Source organism: Peromyscus leucopus, chromosome 9 (genome assembly GCF_004664715.2).
Source record: "Peromyscus leucopus breed LL Stock chromosome 9, UCI_PerLeu_2.1, whole genome shotgun sequence".
In the NCBI taxonomy this organism is placed as follows: domain Eukaryota; kingdom Metazoa; phylum Chordata; class Mammalia; order Rodentia; family Cricetidae; genus Peromyscus; species Peromyscus leucopus.
Genome location: NC_051070.1, coordinates 36388464 through 36403893, shown reverse-complemented (window position 1 = coordinate 36403893; position 15430 = coordinate 36388464). Strand labels below are relative to the sequence as shown.

The following is a 15430-nucleotide window of genomic DNA, read 5'->3' as shown; positions in this document are numbered from 1 at the left end:
TATTTCATCTCTCTAGAGATTAATATTCATATCATTAAAATATTATTCCTTTATGCCAAAAAAGTTATAGTACATGAAATGTTCAATATAGTGCAGTGCACATGACATATAATGAGCCAGCCATTCAGGAGGGTGTTTGTCTCAGAAATCTAAAAGAGCATAAGTGCTCATTACCTCTGCTCGGTTACTGAGAGCTCCAGAGAACGCAGTGACAGACGCAGGCAAGTGGACTGCTTTGTATTGTCGGATTGAGCCTGACTCTCCTTGAGCCAGACTGATCTTTGTGATAGGATCAAGGGAGGCCCGAAGCTGCTCCGACTGATTGTACTGAACTTCAAGGCTGCCTGTGATACTCCCATTTCTAAGAGAGAAAGCCGTCTGAAGATGGGGAGCATTTTCCCAAGTGTTTAGAAGCAAGGGTGGAGTGGCAGCCATCACCTCTGTGGGGACGCCCTCCGTTTGCCTTGTGCAAGTCTTCATGTGCCTTGTGCGATTCTTTTAAAAGCCTCGGCTCAGTGTCCTCCTGCCCCTTTGGAAGTTATTCCCTAGGCAGAGGCTCATCATGGTGTTCTGGAGCTCTTCAAGCAGACCAGTAATCCTCTTGGGAGGTAGATGAGAGGAGTCTGAATTTCACCTCCTGAAAGGCCAAACAAAACCTGTCGTTGCTGTTCTGATCAGTGAGACTAAGATAGCACCATTTCATGATTTGGTGATTTCCGATTAGAAGGAGAATGGAGCCGGTAGATTGTGATGAGGTAAGGAAGATGGTGATAGGTGTGTAGTTAGATGTCACCTAACTTGTCTACTCTGCATTTACAGTCTCATTCCTAAGATGTTTTGGGCATCCAGAAAGACACTGTCATCTGGATTTTGCAACTGACGTCTTAGTCATTGCTATTATCACTGATTTATTTGGGAGAAAATAGAATTGCAAAAAGTGAATAACGTTATTAGTAATTAATATAGTATTTCCCAAGGGTCTTCTCTCTCTCATTCTCTCTGTGACATTGTCTTGACATTTCTGTGTACTCCGGCTAGTGTTTGAACATGACAATAGATTTCGAGCAGAGGATTGAAAAGTGGTGAGAAGGTGGACAGAGGTTTTCCTCGAGGCTCTTCCCCGCCAGGCTACACGTTCCAATAGTTTTTCTTTTTTCTCCTTAGGTCCTAGGTGTTGGAGGCTGAGTGTGTGTGTGTGTGTGTGTGTGTGTGTGTGTGTGTGTGTGTGTGTGTATGTGATGGGGAGTGCAGGGGGGCGCGCAGAGAGGGAGAGGGCAGAGAGAAAGAAAGGGGGTATGTTGTAATGTTGTATCTCCTCCCACAGCTTCTCTGCTGAGCTGTTTTAGGGCAGGCTTTGTAAAGTTTCTTAGGGACTCTGAAGTCTTGGGACAGCTAGTAGTGTAGAAACTGGAGACCGTGGGAAATAGTCATAATGTAAATTCAGTATAATTTTAAATATTTTTCTGTTTAATTTAAAAAATTTGTTATTTTCATGGCAGTTTAAAGCAGGGTCTGAATGGTAATTGTAAGACATAGCTCAGTTTCACGTTGTCCAGTACAGTTACTTGAGGACTTTTGCACATTGCTGAAGAAGCCTAACAGGGAATGTGTTCGGTGACACTCTTCTGGAGAGAGGGGAACACATGTGTGTTCACTGCAGCTAGGGAACCAACAGCTGAAGCAATGATTACATCAAATGTCCAATTTGGTGAACCAAGGAGTTTACTGGAGTTACTTACAGAGTATCAAAAAGGGATCGGCTGCAGGAGCAGCTGTGGACGCAAAGTCAGCAGCATCACAAGAATCTCCACCCCAGCAGGGGTAAGGATGCTCTCTGCCTGGCCTGCAGGTGGCTCAGCAGGTTGGAGAATCTTTCCAAGCATCTGGACTCATCCATCATTCAGGAAGACTCACGAAGGCCCCTCCCCCGCCCTCCAGCAGCGTTTACTGCCTCCATAGCCGCATCAGTCTTAGGTGTCAGCTCTGAAGGGCTTGTAACAGGGTTTACTCTGAGTCTCCTGAGTCTTCCTCCAGGATGGAACGTTTCAACTTGGAGGAAATTGCCACACAGCAGTTAGGTTCTGGAGTTATTTTTTTTTTTTTTTTTTTTTTTATTTTTTTTATTTTTAAGTCCTCTTACTCACGATTGCATATGACTTTTTAAAATGTGAAACTGATGTAAGGCTTCAGTTTTGCAAACTGAAGTGACTGGCTCAGAGCCCAAGCAATACCAACCTGAGCCACAAGATGGCAGCCTTGCCTTAAAATTCAGAGGGAACCAACATCATTCTCAGTTTAGAGGGTTTTTAAGAAAAAAAAAATTGGGAAAAAGTTCAAGTTTCAATCTAAAGTTGTTATCTATCATCTATCTTAATTTAGTCTGCAGTAAAGGGTAGTTTATTAGTGTCCCATTTAGTGGTTGAGTTATTAAAATTAAGCATGTACTTGTATTTTTCAGAAAAATGAATAAAATTAGGAATTTGTGTTTTATTTACTGGGGCTTAATAATAAAACTTCTCAGTATTTAAATCTCTATCCTTCTAAGTGTCTTAAACAGATAAATTCTGAAAACTAAAGCAACAAGAGAACTTTGAAAAGTATGTCCTGTCAGGAGCACACTGGAGGCAGCGAAGGCTAGCCCCGAGACTGGATGTCTCATGGGGACATGGGACCCGGAGTGCGTTCCATGTGCCCCCTCCCATGTAACTTTGCTAACTACTCAAGGCAGTCAGGGGCAGTTCGTTTGCTGTGCTGTTGTCTTTATTTATAACTGTTGCTTTTGTTGTTTGGGAACCTCAAATTTTGGGAAACTACTCAAGGCATTTTTTTTACGGCTCTAAAATTCCTGAAGGATAGGCTCTTCACAATCCTACAGTAAATACACCGCCGCACTGCTAACCTCGACATTTTCCTCGTGTTACTATCGTTGACACCATCATGATTTTCACTTCGGTGGTCTTGCTGTATGTGCACGTCAGGTGGAGATGTGAAGGGACCCCAGGCAGCTCTACACTGTTTCTTTCCATCCCCGATGCTCCTGGTCCAACCTCCTCCATCAAGTCTTGTTTAGAGCGTGTGTTTAGTAAAACCTCCTTCTGGTCTCTTTTTGGTCATTTGTTTGAGAAATGGCCTCGGACTAATGTTAAATGATTGGATTTTATTATCTGTACAGTCTTTGGGAAAACGCTAAGGCAGAAATGCCCACCCTGAATTCGGCTTCTGTTGCTGGGCACCCAGATGTCCTGCAGCTGGAGACACTGCTGTTCAGTCTGCAGTTTCCAGCTCCAGTGTACCCTCTCTTCCAGTCTTCTGACACCTTCTGAGTGCCATTCGTTTTTAAAGAAGAGGAGTCTCGGTGCTCTGTGTACCCAGGTCTGCTTTTAATGGCAGTTGTGGAGTGCACAATAGAAGACCCCCCCCCCCTCGTGTGCGTTCTGTTTCTGCATCGCGGTCACTGACGACCTCTGCAAAGTATCTTCCCTCTGCTGTCGGGTTTGTTTACACGCGGATCCGTGACTCATCCTCATTTACCATGTAGGTCCACAGGTGAATCAACAATGCCTGTCAAGCTCCAGCCTTGTCTTCTGGTGTATTGGTTGCATGTTAAATAAATTACAGCACAGCACTGGAAAATCATTTTTGCTTCTTTTATTCTTTCTTATTTTTTTGAGATAGAGTTGCCATGTAAACCAGAGTAGTTTGGAACTTGCTGTGTAGCCCAGGGTGCACCAAAATTTGTGATCCCCGGGCCTTGGGCTCCCAGGCGCTAGGATTACAAGTGTGCACTGCTGCTTTCTCTTCAGGAGTATGTATCTTTGTTGTTGCTGTTGTTTTGTTTTGTTTTATTTTTCCAGACAGGGTTGCTCTGTAGTTTTGGTGCCTTTCCTGGATCTCACTCTGTAGACCAGGCTGGCCTTGAACTCACAGAGATCCGCCTGGCTCTGCCTCCCGAGTGCTGGGATTAAAGGCGTGTGCCCCGACTGCCTGGCCAGGAGTATTTATCTTCTTTTATGTTGCTGGGGTGTTAAACTGCAGGTATGTCTGTTCACCGCCCGTGTGCCTGGTGCCTGTAGAGGCCAGAAGAGGGCAGTAGATCTCTTGGAATGGAAGTTACAGATGGCTGTTGGTTGGTAGCTACTATGTGGCTGCTAGGAATGAAATCTAGGCTGTCTGAGCAGCCAAGTGCGCTTAACTTCGGAGCCAGCTCCTCAGCGCCCAGAAATGTTTTATTTTATTCAAACGGGTAAATAAATATTAAATTTATTCCTTTCCTGAGAGGGAGAGAGAGAGGGAGGGAAGGAGGGAGGGAATGAATATAAGTACATGTGTATGTCTTGGTGAGTGTATGAAGGTCAGAGGACAACTTTTGGGAGTTGTGTCTCCTTCCACCATGTGGGCCCTGAGACTTGAACTCAGGTCATCGTGCTTTGTGGCAAGCACCTTTTCTTACCAAGCCATCTCACTGACCCTATAGCAGTTTGGAGTGCACATTTGTGCCAAGTGAAAGAGACAAAGAACTCCATAAAACAGGTTTTATGTTAGAAGTACGCACCGGAGGAAGAACTCAGGGACAGGAGACTTGCTTTCCTCCCTAGACTGTTTAGAGATAGGAGTTTGAGTTACGGAGTAGTGAGCGCGTCTCCACAGTGGAGGCCTGTTTGAAACTTAAGACTACACTGTGTATGTGCTGGAGCATTGGCTTGCCTCTTAGAACTTGGCTGCATTTGCAGAGGACTGGCGTTTGCTTCCCAGCACCCATGAGGCAGGTGATTTACAACCACCTGTAAGTACAGGTCGCCAGAGCTGCTGCCCTCTGGCCTCTATGAGCACCTGCATATGTATGCACATGCATGTAGACAAACGTGTACACATAAGGAAGAATAAATCTTTGGAAAAAACCCTCAGTGTGCATACTCTGTACACACATCTTCCTGATGTGAGATTTTTAAATATACACGTATATTGTGAATGTATATGTAGTATATGTGTGTACATTTAGTAGATATACATAAAAACACACCATATTCAATATTATTTCTATTTGAAAACAATATGCCATTTTTATAATATGAATTAGATGAAATGGGGCCTAATCAAACTTTTTGGCTGGTAATTATGTATGGAAGATGTATGTGTTTGGTATTTGTGATTACTAGAACCTGAATTCTCTCACTGAGTTTGAGGAGTGTTTTTATTCTAAGATAACTTGTTCAGTGAGGAGGAAGAAACACGGCATATCTTTTCCTTGGTGTACAGAGTCGTGCACTTGTCTCAGCTCTGCTTAGTGTAGAAGTAGAAGAGTCATGTGGTGCAGGAGAACAGCAAGGAGACCGGGTTTCTGAGGCACCAGCTGCAGTAGCGCCAGGCTGTGTCCAGAGTGAGTGACGTCATTTGACCAAAGCACAGAAGGAGGTGCTTGCCGCGTGCGGGGACCAGTGTGTTCTAGCTCGTGCATGCCAGCCGATAGCAATCTCTTCTTGGCACAGAGTGTAGCTGGATTTTGTTGGTTGTTGAGATTGGCGAGGGAAATTGTCAAATGGTGTAAACTGTGGTTTTTCCATTATTCTCCCTCTTAGAAATGGTTTTACTAACACTTCTGGTTTCAAACTGACTCTGGTTTGACTTTGGGTGTGCTCAGGCTATGTAGGTTGTACATCTAGCTTTTCAATTCTGGAATTTCACTGACCAAACCAATATGTTAATTTTAAAGCATAAATTATTTAAAATATTGGTATATGAACATTCATATATATGTGATGTATGTACATATAGGTATGCTTTGAAGCTTAGTATTAAAGTAGGTGCCTCTGAAGCCTCTTCTGACGCAGACACTAGAGTGTCTGAACGATTCTACTCAGGTGTTGTGGCCCCCACCCTTTCCTACACTAAGAAACAATTGCTGTAAATTTTTAGTTTGTTCATTGATTTTTAAGTACATTTTGATTACATATGCAATTACAATAAATATGCATCATTTCCTTTGATGGCTATTTAATTATTTTTTTAATCTGTTTTGAAAATGGATACTACTTCTAAGAACAAACATATAAGAAGAGAAGAACTGAGGAACTGAATTAGTGCATGATAGAGTTAAGCCAGTGTTCATGTTTCTAAGATGATGCCAAATTCTTTTACAGAGAGTTGCATCATTTATATACCTTTCACTAGAGTATACAAGATCTATTTGAAAGATGCCTTTATGACACTTGAAATTACCATTTTTTTTTCCCTAATCTTGTGGTTGTAAAATACAATATTCTTTCTTAGGTTACTATTTTTTCTTCTAATAAATTTTAGAATCAAATTATTAAATCTCTTAAAGTGTGCTGGAATTTTTACTGAAACTGCAGATCAGCTCAAAGACAGTTGACATCTTTATAGACTATGATGTGATGCCACCAATAAAATGCTGGTAAACTGCCTGTCTGAAGAGAGTGAAGAGCCTCATTGTATAGCATTCCCACTCTGTAGTTTAATAACTTCATGCTAAACTACAGTGTGAAACTACCGAACCTGGAATGAGGAAGAAATGCACAGAATAAACTCCTGTGGATTAGCCTGAGATGGCTGGTTCATGACCTTCAGGTGCAAATGTAAACACACACACACACACACACACACACACACACACACACACACACACACACACACGTAATTTTAAATTTAGGTTTTATATCTGAGAGAAAATGTGGTATATTTCTTTATGCATCTGGCTTGCCTTGCTTAACATAATGATTTCCGGTTGCATTTGTTTTCTGTAAATACCATGATTTCACTTTCTTTGTAGCTGCATGAAATTCCATTGTTTTGTATACTACATTTTCTTTATCTGTTCGTTTATTGATGGATGTTGTAGAATATTATTTTAAGGTGTGTTACTTTTGTTTATGGTGCATTTGTTTAACTCTGTGAAGCTGTGTTACTGTGCCTGTCTAAAACATTGATGCTCTAATAAAGAACTGAACAGCCAATAATGAGGCAGGAGAAAGCATAGACAGGGCTGGCAGGCAGAGAGAATAAATAGAAGGAGAAATCTGGGAGAAGAGAAGTAGCCAGAGGTGGAGGACATCAGGGGCCAGCCACCCAGCTATGTAGTCAGCCATGGAGTAGGAGTGAAAGTAAGATTACAGAAATAAGAAAAGGAAAAAGTCCAGAGGCAAAAGGTAGATAGGATAAGTTAAGAAAAGCTGGTTAGAAATAAGCCAAGCTAAGGCTGGGCATTCATCATTAAGAATAAGCCTCCCTGAGTGATTTAGTTGGGAGCTGGGTGGCGGTCCCCAAAAGACCAAAGACCAAAGGAAAACAGATGGGTAAACAGGCCACCTGTTTCCTACATATTGTCAATACTACAACTGTACACATGTTTGAGCAAGCATCCCTGTGCTGTGCTCACTTAGGACATACACCCCAGAGCAGAGTAGCAGTCACGTGGTGGTTCTGTTTTGAGTTGAGGAACCTCCACGCTGCTTTCTGTGGTGGTTGCTCGAGTTTACATGCCCACCGGCACCGAGTAATTAAGTGCTCTTCCCCCTGCCTGCACCGGCATTTGTTCTGTTTGATTTCCTGATCATAACCAGTATAGCTAGGGTGAGATGGACTCTCAAAGTTGCTTTAATCTGCTTTCCTCTGACGACTTAGTCCTTCGGGACACTTACAAAATATTTATTGGTCATTTGTGTTTTTTCTTTCCCTCATAGCTAATGATGTTAAACATTTTTATCAAGTATTGATTGGCCATTTGTATTTTTTCCTTGAGAGCTATCTGTTTAGTTCCTTATCCCATTTGTTTATGATGATTTTGGGGGGTGGTGGTTGCTCTTGACAGTTCTATAAATGTGTCTGTGGATGTAATGACATGTCTGGTGTTTAGTTGACAGTTTTGATTAGCTCTTCACTCTGATGATTGTTTTTTGTTTTGAAGAAGCTCCTTAATTTCATGCTGTCCACTTGTCAACTCTTGGGATTGTTTCCTGGTGCTGTTGGAGTCCTCTTCAGAAAGTCCTTGCCTATTCCTGGACTTTGAGTTCTTCCACCCACGTTTTTTTCTAGCAGTTTCGGTGTTTAAGTTTTATGTTAAGGTTTTTGATCCATTTTCATTGGTTTTTATGCAGAGTGGTGGATCTTTTACCTGTGGAAAACCAGTTTTCCCACCAACTTTTGTTTTCGAGCTTGTCATTTCCCTAGTCTATGTCTTGACAATTTGTAGAAATAACTAGGTATTTGTAGCCCGTGGGCTTGTTTCTGGGTCCTTTATTCTGTTCCACTGGTTTTTGTGTCTTTGTGCCCTTAGTATACTTTGTTGCTGTTTTGTTTTTCCTGTGGCTGTATAATATAATTTAGGATTGAACACTGGAACACCTCCAGTGTGTTGTAGAGAGTTTATCTGTTTATGTAGATTTGGGGTCCTATATGACTCTAATTTTATTGAATAGATTCTTTATACCTTTAATGTTTGCTTATCTTAGCTTTATCTGTTGTGTTCTTAGGTTTGATTTCTTGATCATATCCTAGGTTTTTGTGTTTTGTTTTTTTTTAAACATCCTGCCCATGTCCATCTCTCTATCTTGTCTGTATCTGTCTGTCTATCTATGTATCCGTGTATGTATCTATCTATCTATCATCTATTTTTCTGACTGATACTATGATATTCATGTCGTCCCCCCCCCCCCCCCCCCCCCCCCCCCCCCCCCCGTGTACCCCGGCGTACATGTAGAGGCCTTCAGGAACTGGTTATCTCCTGTCAGAACATGGGTCCCCTAGGGTCAAACTCTCAGGCTTGGCAGCAAGCCCCTCTCCAGTCCTCCATCTCGTCCTTTCCATTTTTGTATTTTTAATTTGATTCATTTTTTTCATGCCCTATATTTCTATTTTTTTTTAAGGTCTCAATTTGCTTGGTAAATTTTTTATTTTTGTTGCTGACTTTTCTCCCACCTTACTGATTTTTCTCATCCATTTTGCTGGCTTTTTCTACCTGTTACTGAGTCTATTTCCTGTCTTCTGGTGTAAATTCATTTACTTGACCGTGTCTTCTTTCAGATCTTTAATCATTTTCCCCAGAAAACTTGATCTAGCATTTTAGCTCTGTTCTCGTCTTTGAGTTCAGTGGTTAAAGAATTGCCATCATTTGAGGGACTCATGTTGCCCCGCTTGTGTGTGTGTGTGTGTGTGTGTGCGCGTGTGTGTGCGTGTACTCACACATTGTGTGTGTGGAGACCAAAGGTGGACATCGGATGTCCTCCTGTTCTCTCCGTCTTAGTGTCTGAGACAGGACATGATGGGTAGTGTTAATTGTCACCTCAGCAGAATCTAGAATTAATTACCCCAAGACAGTCTCTCGGGCATCCTGTGGGGGTTTATCTTGACTGTGTTCATTGAGGTGGGACCTCCACTGTAGATGGCATCTTTCCCTAACTGGGATCCTGAGCTGAATAATAAGAGAAAGCATACTGAGCACATTCATTCATTCCCTTTTGCTTCTAGGCTGGGCTGTCCTGTTCAGTCTCCTGCTGAGTCCCACACTATGGTCTCAAGTCAGAGTAGATTGTCTCCTTTAAGTTGCTTTTGTGTTTTTATATATATATATATACATATATATATATATATATGTATATATATATATATATTCATGACAAAACAAAACAAAACAACCTAGGAAACAAGGTCTCCCACTTAATTTGGAGCCCAGTTTTGGTCAGACTAGTTAGGTAGCTAGAGTGGCCTGCCAGTGAGCCCTCCAAATTTGCCTGTTTCTGTCTCCCAACATGGACTTACAGACACAGCTTGGCTTTTATGTGGGTATTTGGCTTATTAAGTTGTCTCCTTAGCTTGTTGTTTGTTCATATTTTGGAGGTGTTTCTGTATATTTGCATGTTAGCTGTTGTGATTTGTAGAGAGTCGTCTTCATATTGAGTAGCCTGCCCCGATGGTACAGTCTCTAGTACCACTCAACGAGAAGCGAACTGCTTTAAGTTTTTATTTTATATAACTTGTATATAAAGTAAAATATATATATTTTATATGGTGTGTGTCTGTGTGTGTGTGTCTATGTCCATCTGTCTGTGTGTCTGTGTCTTCCTGACCCCCAGCTGCTTTTGTAAGCGCCCTCTGTTCCCCTCTCCAGCCAGGGCAGCGCACTACCGCTGCGCTCCGCTCCGCCTCTCTTCTCTGGGGGCACTGCCCTTTTTACTTCCGCTCTTTCCTGGGATTCTGTCATGTCCTTGTGGATTTCTGAGGTTTTCCCTGCTCCTTGTAATAACACCCATTTATTTTAACTCTTTCTTTACTGCCTCTCTCAGAAGCCCCCTCTAGTCCACCATCTAGCCCAGAAATAGTATTCACCGTTCATAGCTGAAGCTTGATGGAAGCTTAGACTACATAAAACTGAATGTATAACATCATTGCTCCTGGTCGGTGTTGACAGTACATTTTTCAGTTTGGAGACTTGTTTGCTTGGGAAATAAAGTATAAATGTTTTTCATTTCTTTTCTGAAAATATGTATTAATTTTTTTGTGCATAGAAAGATTTACTTGAAAAACTTGAATTTTAAAATAAACTTTTTTTCCTAAACTATGATGCTAACTTAAAGATCTATTTTACTATGTAGGAATTATCATTTCTATTGAATTTATTTTTCTACATGTAAGCAAATTTAACTGTCTTCCTGTGGTTTGGCTACCAGCATTCTTCTGTAAACTTTTAGTTTTATAGCTAGTTAGACTATTGATTTACTTTGATTGAAAGTTGGCAGGAGAGAACACTTCTCTCCCTGTCAACACATGTCCATAGCATCAGATTTAATATTACTTAGGAAGTATGGAAATGAGTGTAACACACTCCTTGAACTTTCTGTATCTTACACTTTGGAGCATTGTGTGCTTCGCACCAGAAGAGGGGGCTGGAACGTGATGAGTTTGACAGGAAGCCTGCCTTTAGCTGCTGCTCTGAGTTGATGATGGCCCTTAAAGGAATGTCAAGTTGTTTGTCTCCTGAGTGCCTGTTCTCCTGAAAGGGGAGGGAGCAGGATTTATGTGAGCTATTTAGAGCACATAAGACTAAAAGCATGACCTAATGCACCTTTTATTAAAACACTGAGCTGTTCACTTAGTGCCTTCATGCCTTGGAACTATCTGAAAGAGGATTTAAAAAGTTGTTCTTCTGCAGTCCTCCCTCTTGAGATTTCACCTCTATGAATTAAAAAAGAATTTCAGTTTTGACTTTAATTGACATTATCTTTATAAGTCATAATCAGTAACCATTAAAGAAGAGAATAATTGTATAATTGACAGTGTAACAATGACTAACAAGTGACCTTGGTTCCCTCGTGTTCGACAGCTTGAAGGTCCGTGTGTTTTACAAATCCAGAAAGTCCGCAATGTCGCTGCACCAAAGGATAACGAGGAGTCGCAGGCTGCGCCAAGGATGCTTCGTTTGCAGATGACTGATGGGCATACAAGTTGTACGGCAGTAGAGTTCAGCTATATTTCAAAGATCAGGTGATTCGTAGAACTTGTTACAGAGAATTTGCAGGTGCTTTTCAAAAAATCTGATTTCTTTGTATGCACGTGAATGGGGAGGAAAGGAGTCTTAAGTGAATGCTGTACTTTTCACAAGAAATTCCCGGGGTTTTCACGTCTGTTTTGTCTATCTAGAAGGCAGGGATAAAGTTCGTCACTCTTTTCTGTGTTAAGTATAAAACAAGTTGAAGATACACATGCGTGCATTTTTTTTTCCTGACAGGTTAACAGCTGACTATACATATTAGTGTGTTATTATACTATTTATGATTCTAGCCAAGTTTGTAGGCTAATGTATTTTCTAAGGAGATAATTAAAGCTAACGGGGTTTGTGGCTCCTTACTACTTCATAAAAAAAGAATTCATTAAGGAACAACTTCCAAATTTTTATTTTTGTTTAAAAATAATTTTATTAAATATTTGAGCATTTAATACAATGTATTTTGATAATTTTCACCCCTCCCTCAACTCCTCCCAAATCCACCACCACTCCCTACCCAGCTTTTTTGGTGTTTTTTTTTTTTTTTTAATACTCATGGAGTTCAGTATTTGCTGCCCATATACGTTGGGTTTGGAACCATCCACTCCAGCTTGGTTGACCCACCAGGGGCCACACACTTAAAGGAGCCGTCAGCCATCTCCGCTCTCCATGCTCAGATTTCATTAATTCACTGGTGGTCTCCCTTGAGCATGTGTGAGTCCTGGGCATGTTGTCACAGCCTCTGGGACTTCGGATGTGCCACTGGCCCCCTGTGTTCAGGGAGCACTGTTTTGTGTGGTCATCCACCTGGCCCTTAGAACTCTTCCGCCTCCCTTCTTATAGATGATTCCTGAGACTCGGAAGGAGGAGGAGGTGTGATAGAAATGTCACATGTCGGGATGAGGAACCCACAGTCCTTTATTCTTTACACCCGTCCAGTTATGGGTCTCTGTTAATTGCCATCTCCTGCAAGAAGAGGCTTCTCTGATGAGGGTTGAGAGATGCACTAATTTATGATGAGTCATTTTAAATAGTAGTGGTTTTTCCATAGGCTCTATGAGCTGTCTAGCCACAGGGCTTGGCCTCCATAATAGAGTCAGGTTGGGTTCCATCCCGTGGTGTGCGGCTTTAAATCTACTTATAAAGTGGTTAGTTCATCCATGGCATCAATGCCACTATTGGACCAGTGGGCATGTTTTACCAGGTTGGTCATTATTGCACGTTATGACTGTGTACCAGTGGCTACATGGCAGGATAAGACTAGTGAGTATTTCCCCCCCCTCTGGTTCTATGCCTAGCACCTCACAGCACTAGGAAAGCTAGCCAGTGGGAATTACAGGCATTAAAGGAACAACTACTCAGATGTAGAAAGATGAGGATGTGTTTCTGTCAAGGCAGTTTGAACTCTGATTTGTGAAGGAAGAACTTTGATTGGACATGTGCAAACATTCGTATTTTTCTTGAGTCATTGTATATGGGCACGTTTGCTGCTTTGGGTCCTCTGAGCTCTTTTACTTAATGTAAATTCCTAAAGAATACTTTTTTCCTTAAGCATGCATATAGTCTTTACCATACACTGTATTCTGTTCTCTCATTGGTGGGGAGTCCAAAGATAAAGTCAAATTCTACTTCCTAGTAGCTGATATAATAACAATATAGGCATGTAGACATGTAATTAATTTCCTGGAGCCCAGAGAATTAGTGCAACTTGGAGCCAGGAGTTTAATTTGAAATATGAATGGTTTTGAGAGAGGTGAATTGTTGCTGCTCTGGTTGGTGGCATGAACTTGGGAGAGTGGGGGGCCCCAAAATGAAGTGGACTAAAGTCTCCTGCAACTTTATTCAGAGCATCAGATAGTTTCTATTTTGAGGGTTAGGCAAGGTCACATGAGTTTGGGCTGTGTACAGTCATTAGGACAACTGGTGCTTGGAAACATTTTTGAATAACAAAAGTAAGATGATCACTGGGCATGGTGCTGTAGGACTTGAATCCCTGCACTTGGGAGGCAGAGACAGGTGGATTTCTGTGAGTTCGAGGCCAGCCTGGTCCTCAGAGTGAGTTCCAGGACAACCAGGCTGCTTCACAGTAACCCTGTCTTGAAAAACAAAACAACAACAACAATAACAACAACAAAAATTACAACTGAAGATAACAGGTAATCTAAAGTAACCCGACTTCTATGGTTACACCTGGGAGAGGCACGAAAGTACATTCCAAGAACATCCCATGTTGTGGGGGAACAGAAGTTACAAGACTCTTGTCTTACTCACTTGAGTTTTCTCACAAGCTCTCCCGGTCTCCTCACACGGCTTCATTCATGGGCCATGTTCCAACAGTGACTGGCACATGTTGATATACAAGGGAGCAATTCTCTGCTGTAGAGCTTAGGTGATTTGGAGAAGGTTGAGTGAGGTTCAGCATGTAGTCTTCAACAATATTGTTTTCCTTTGTTTCTGCCTTCGGTAAAGGAGGGACCCTCCTGAGATGATAAATGGATAAATGTTTATCAAAAGTGTTCATTTCTTATACGAGGGGAGGCTTAGCTATCCTGTGATTGCATTGCCTTCTTTTTGAAGAGGAGAGGGATCCCTGTTTCTGTGGAAAAACAGCCTTTCTTCCCTTGACAGATGCAGTCCAGGCTCTTCCAAGGTGCCACAGAAGGCTGACTGCTCCGGAATGTACATTTTCGGCTTTCGCTACTGTAACATTTCTCTACCCAACACCACCTGCTGTTTTTTCTATTGAATTTATTATGGTTTAACACCTAAAATTTTTATATGCTTATTCACTCATTGTTGAAGCAGCCTGTGTTCCTTTGCTATCACAAAAATGACAACATGCAAAACTCTTCTTCTTCCATGGGGATAGTTTAGAAGAGTTTTAATGTTTGTCTAGTGGTTACCACAGAAGGAAGGTGAAATAACTCTAGATAGCATAAACCAAATGCAGGGCTGAGCTGTGTGTTGTTTCTCCAGGCTTTTCTAGTCGTCCCCCTCCTGTACAGCCCTCCATGGTCTCAGGTTTTGTTTGTAATTACAATGGAGAAAGGGTGAAGATGTGCTGGGTGCCAAAGAAGTAGCCATTAACCCAACTGTGCTGTCTACATAGGAGTTAATTATGACACTGAAGTCAACGAAGTAGACAGTGTAATGTAATTTAGTTCTAATTTTAGTTTTGTGGCAATAAAATTATGATTTAATTTAATGGGATTTTATCTCTTTTTTTGTGAAATTTTGAGTCCATTCTCAAATTATTTGACAATTAAGGAAAGTTTGGGGAGGGCATAGGCACTTAACACAAAGTTAATCATCTGCTTCTATAGTTTCTGTTATTTTTGATATTTATTTGATATTTGTTTTTATGTTTCATTTCTGCTATTCGTTCCCTGCATTCATAATTTCATGTGTTGGTATATTCTCATCAATTTCTGATTTTACTAATTTGTAATAAATTGTTGGCTAAAAGTTCTTTTCAAGAAAATACATAGATCAGGGATATAATTAGTGTGTTCTTTGGCCATAAAAGGGCATGGTCCATGGTGCCTGTCACTTTGATTCATTCAGAAATGCAGAAATGAGGAACTGCAGAGTTATTCAATCTGGATTTGCTGATTGCCTGGAATTGGTTAACACTTAGTAGTATAATTGTGTTGCTCATATTTGCTGCTGATCTTGAAGATGGGCCATTGTTCTCAGTGACTGCATTTTTGACCACAAAGCTCCGTAAGGTTGAGGTTAGGCGAGGCTGTCTGTGACTGGTTGTTCTGTCGGCTTTGAATTATGACTAGGAATGTTAAACTTGTGAGCATCAGAACAATTTTAATGGCTTTATTGAGATAGAATTGATCATATGCAGTGATACACATCTTAGACATATCTGATACACCGAACAGTGTGTAATCTGCCTTTTTCTGTGTGGGTTGTTTGAAGCTTGAG

The 15430-nt window shown here is 41.3% G+C and overlaps 1 protein-coding gene across 3 annotated transcripts in view; it reads left to right on the top strand.

Moving 5' to 3' along the window:
- Positions 1–15430, top strand: part of Tdrd3 (tudor domain containing 3) — a 169076-nt gene that overhangs the window by 77829 nt on the left and 75817 nt on the right. For all 3 annotated transcript variants that reach the window (XM_028879016.2, XM_028879011.2, XM_028879026.2), the window contains one exon: positions 11333–11493. In XM_028879016.2, coding sequence (XP_028734849.1) covers positions 11333–11493 — 161 coding nt within the window. The remainder of the gene's footprint in view (positions 1–11332; positions 11494–15430) is intronic.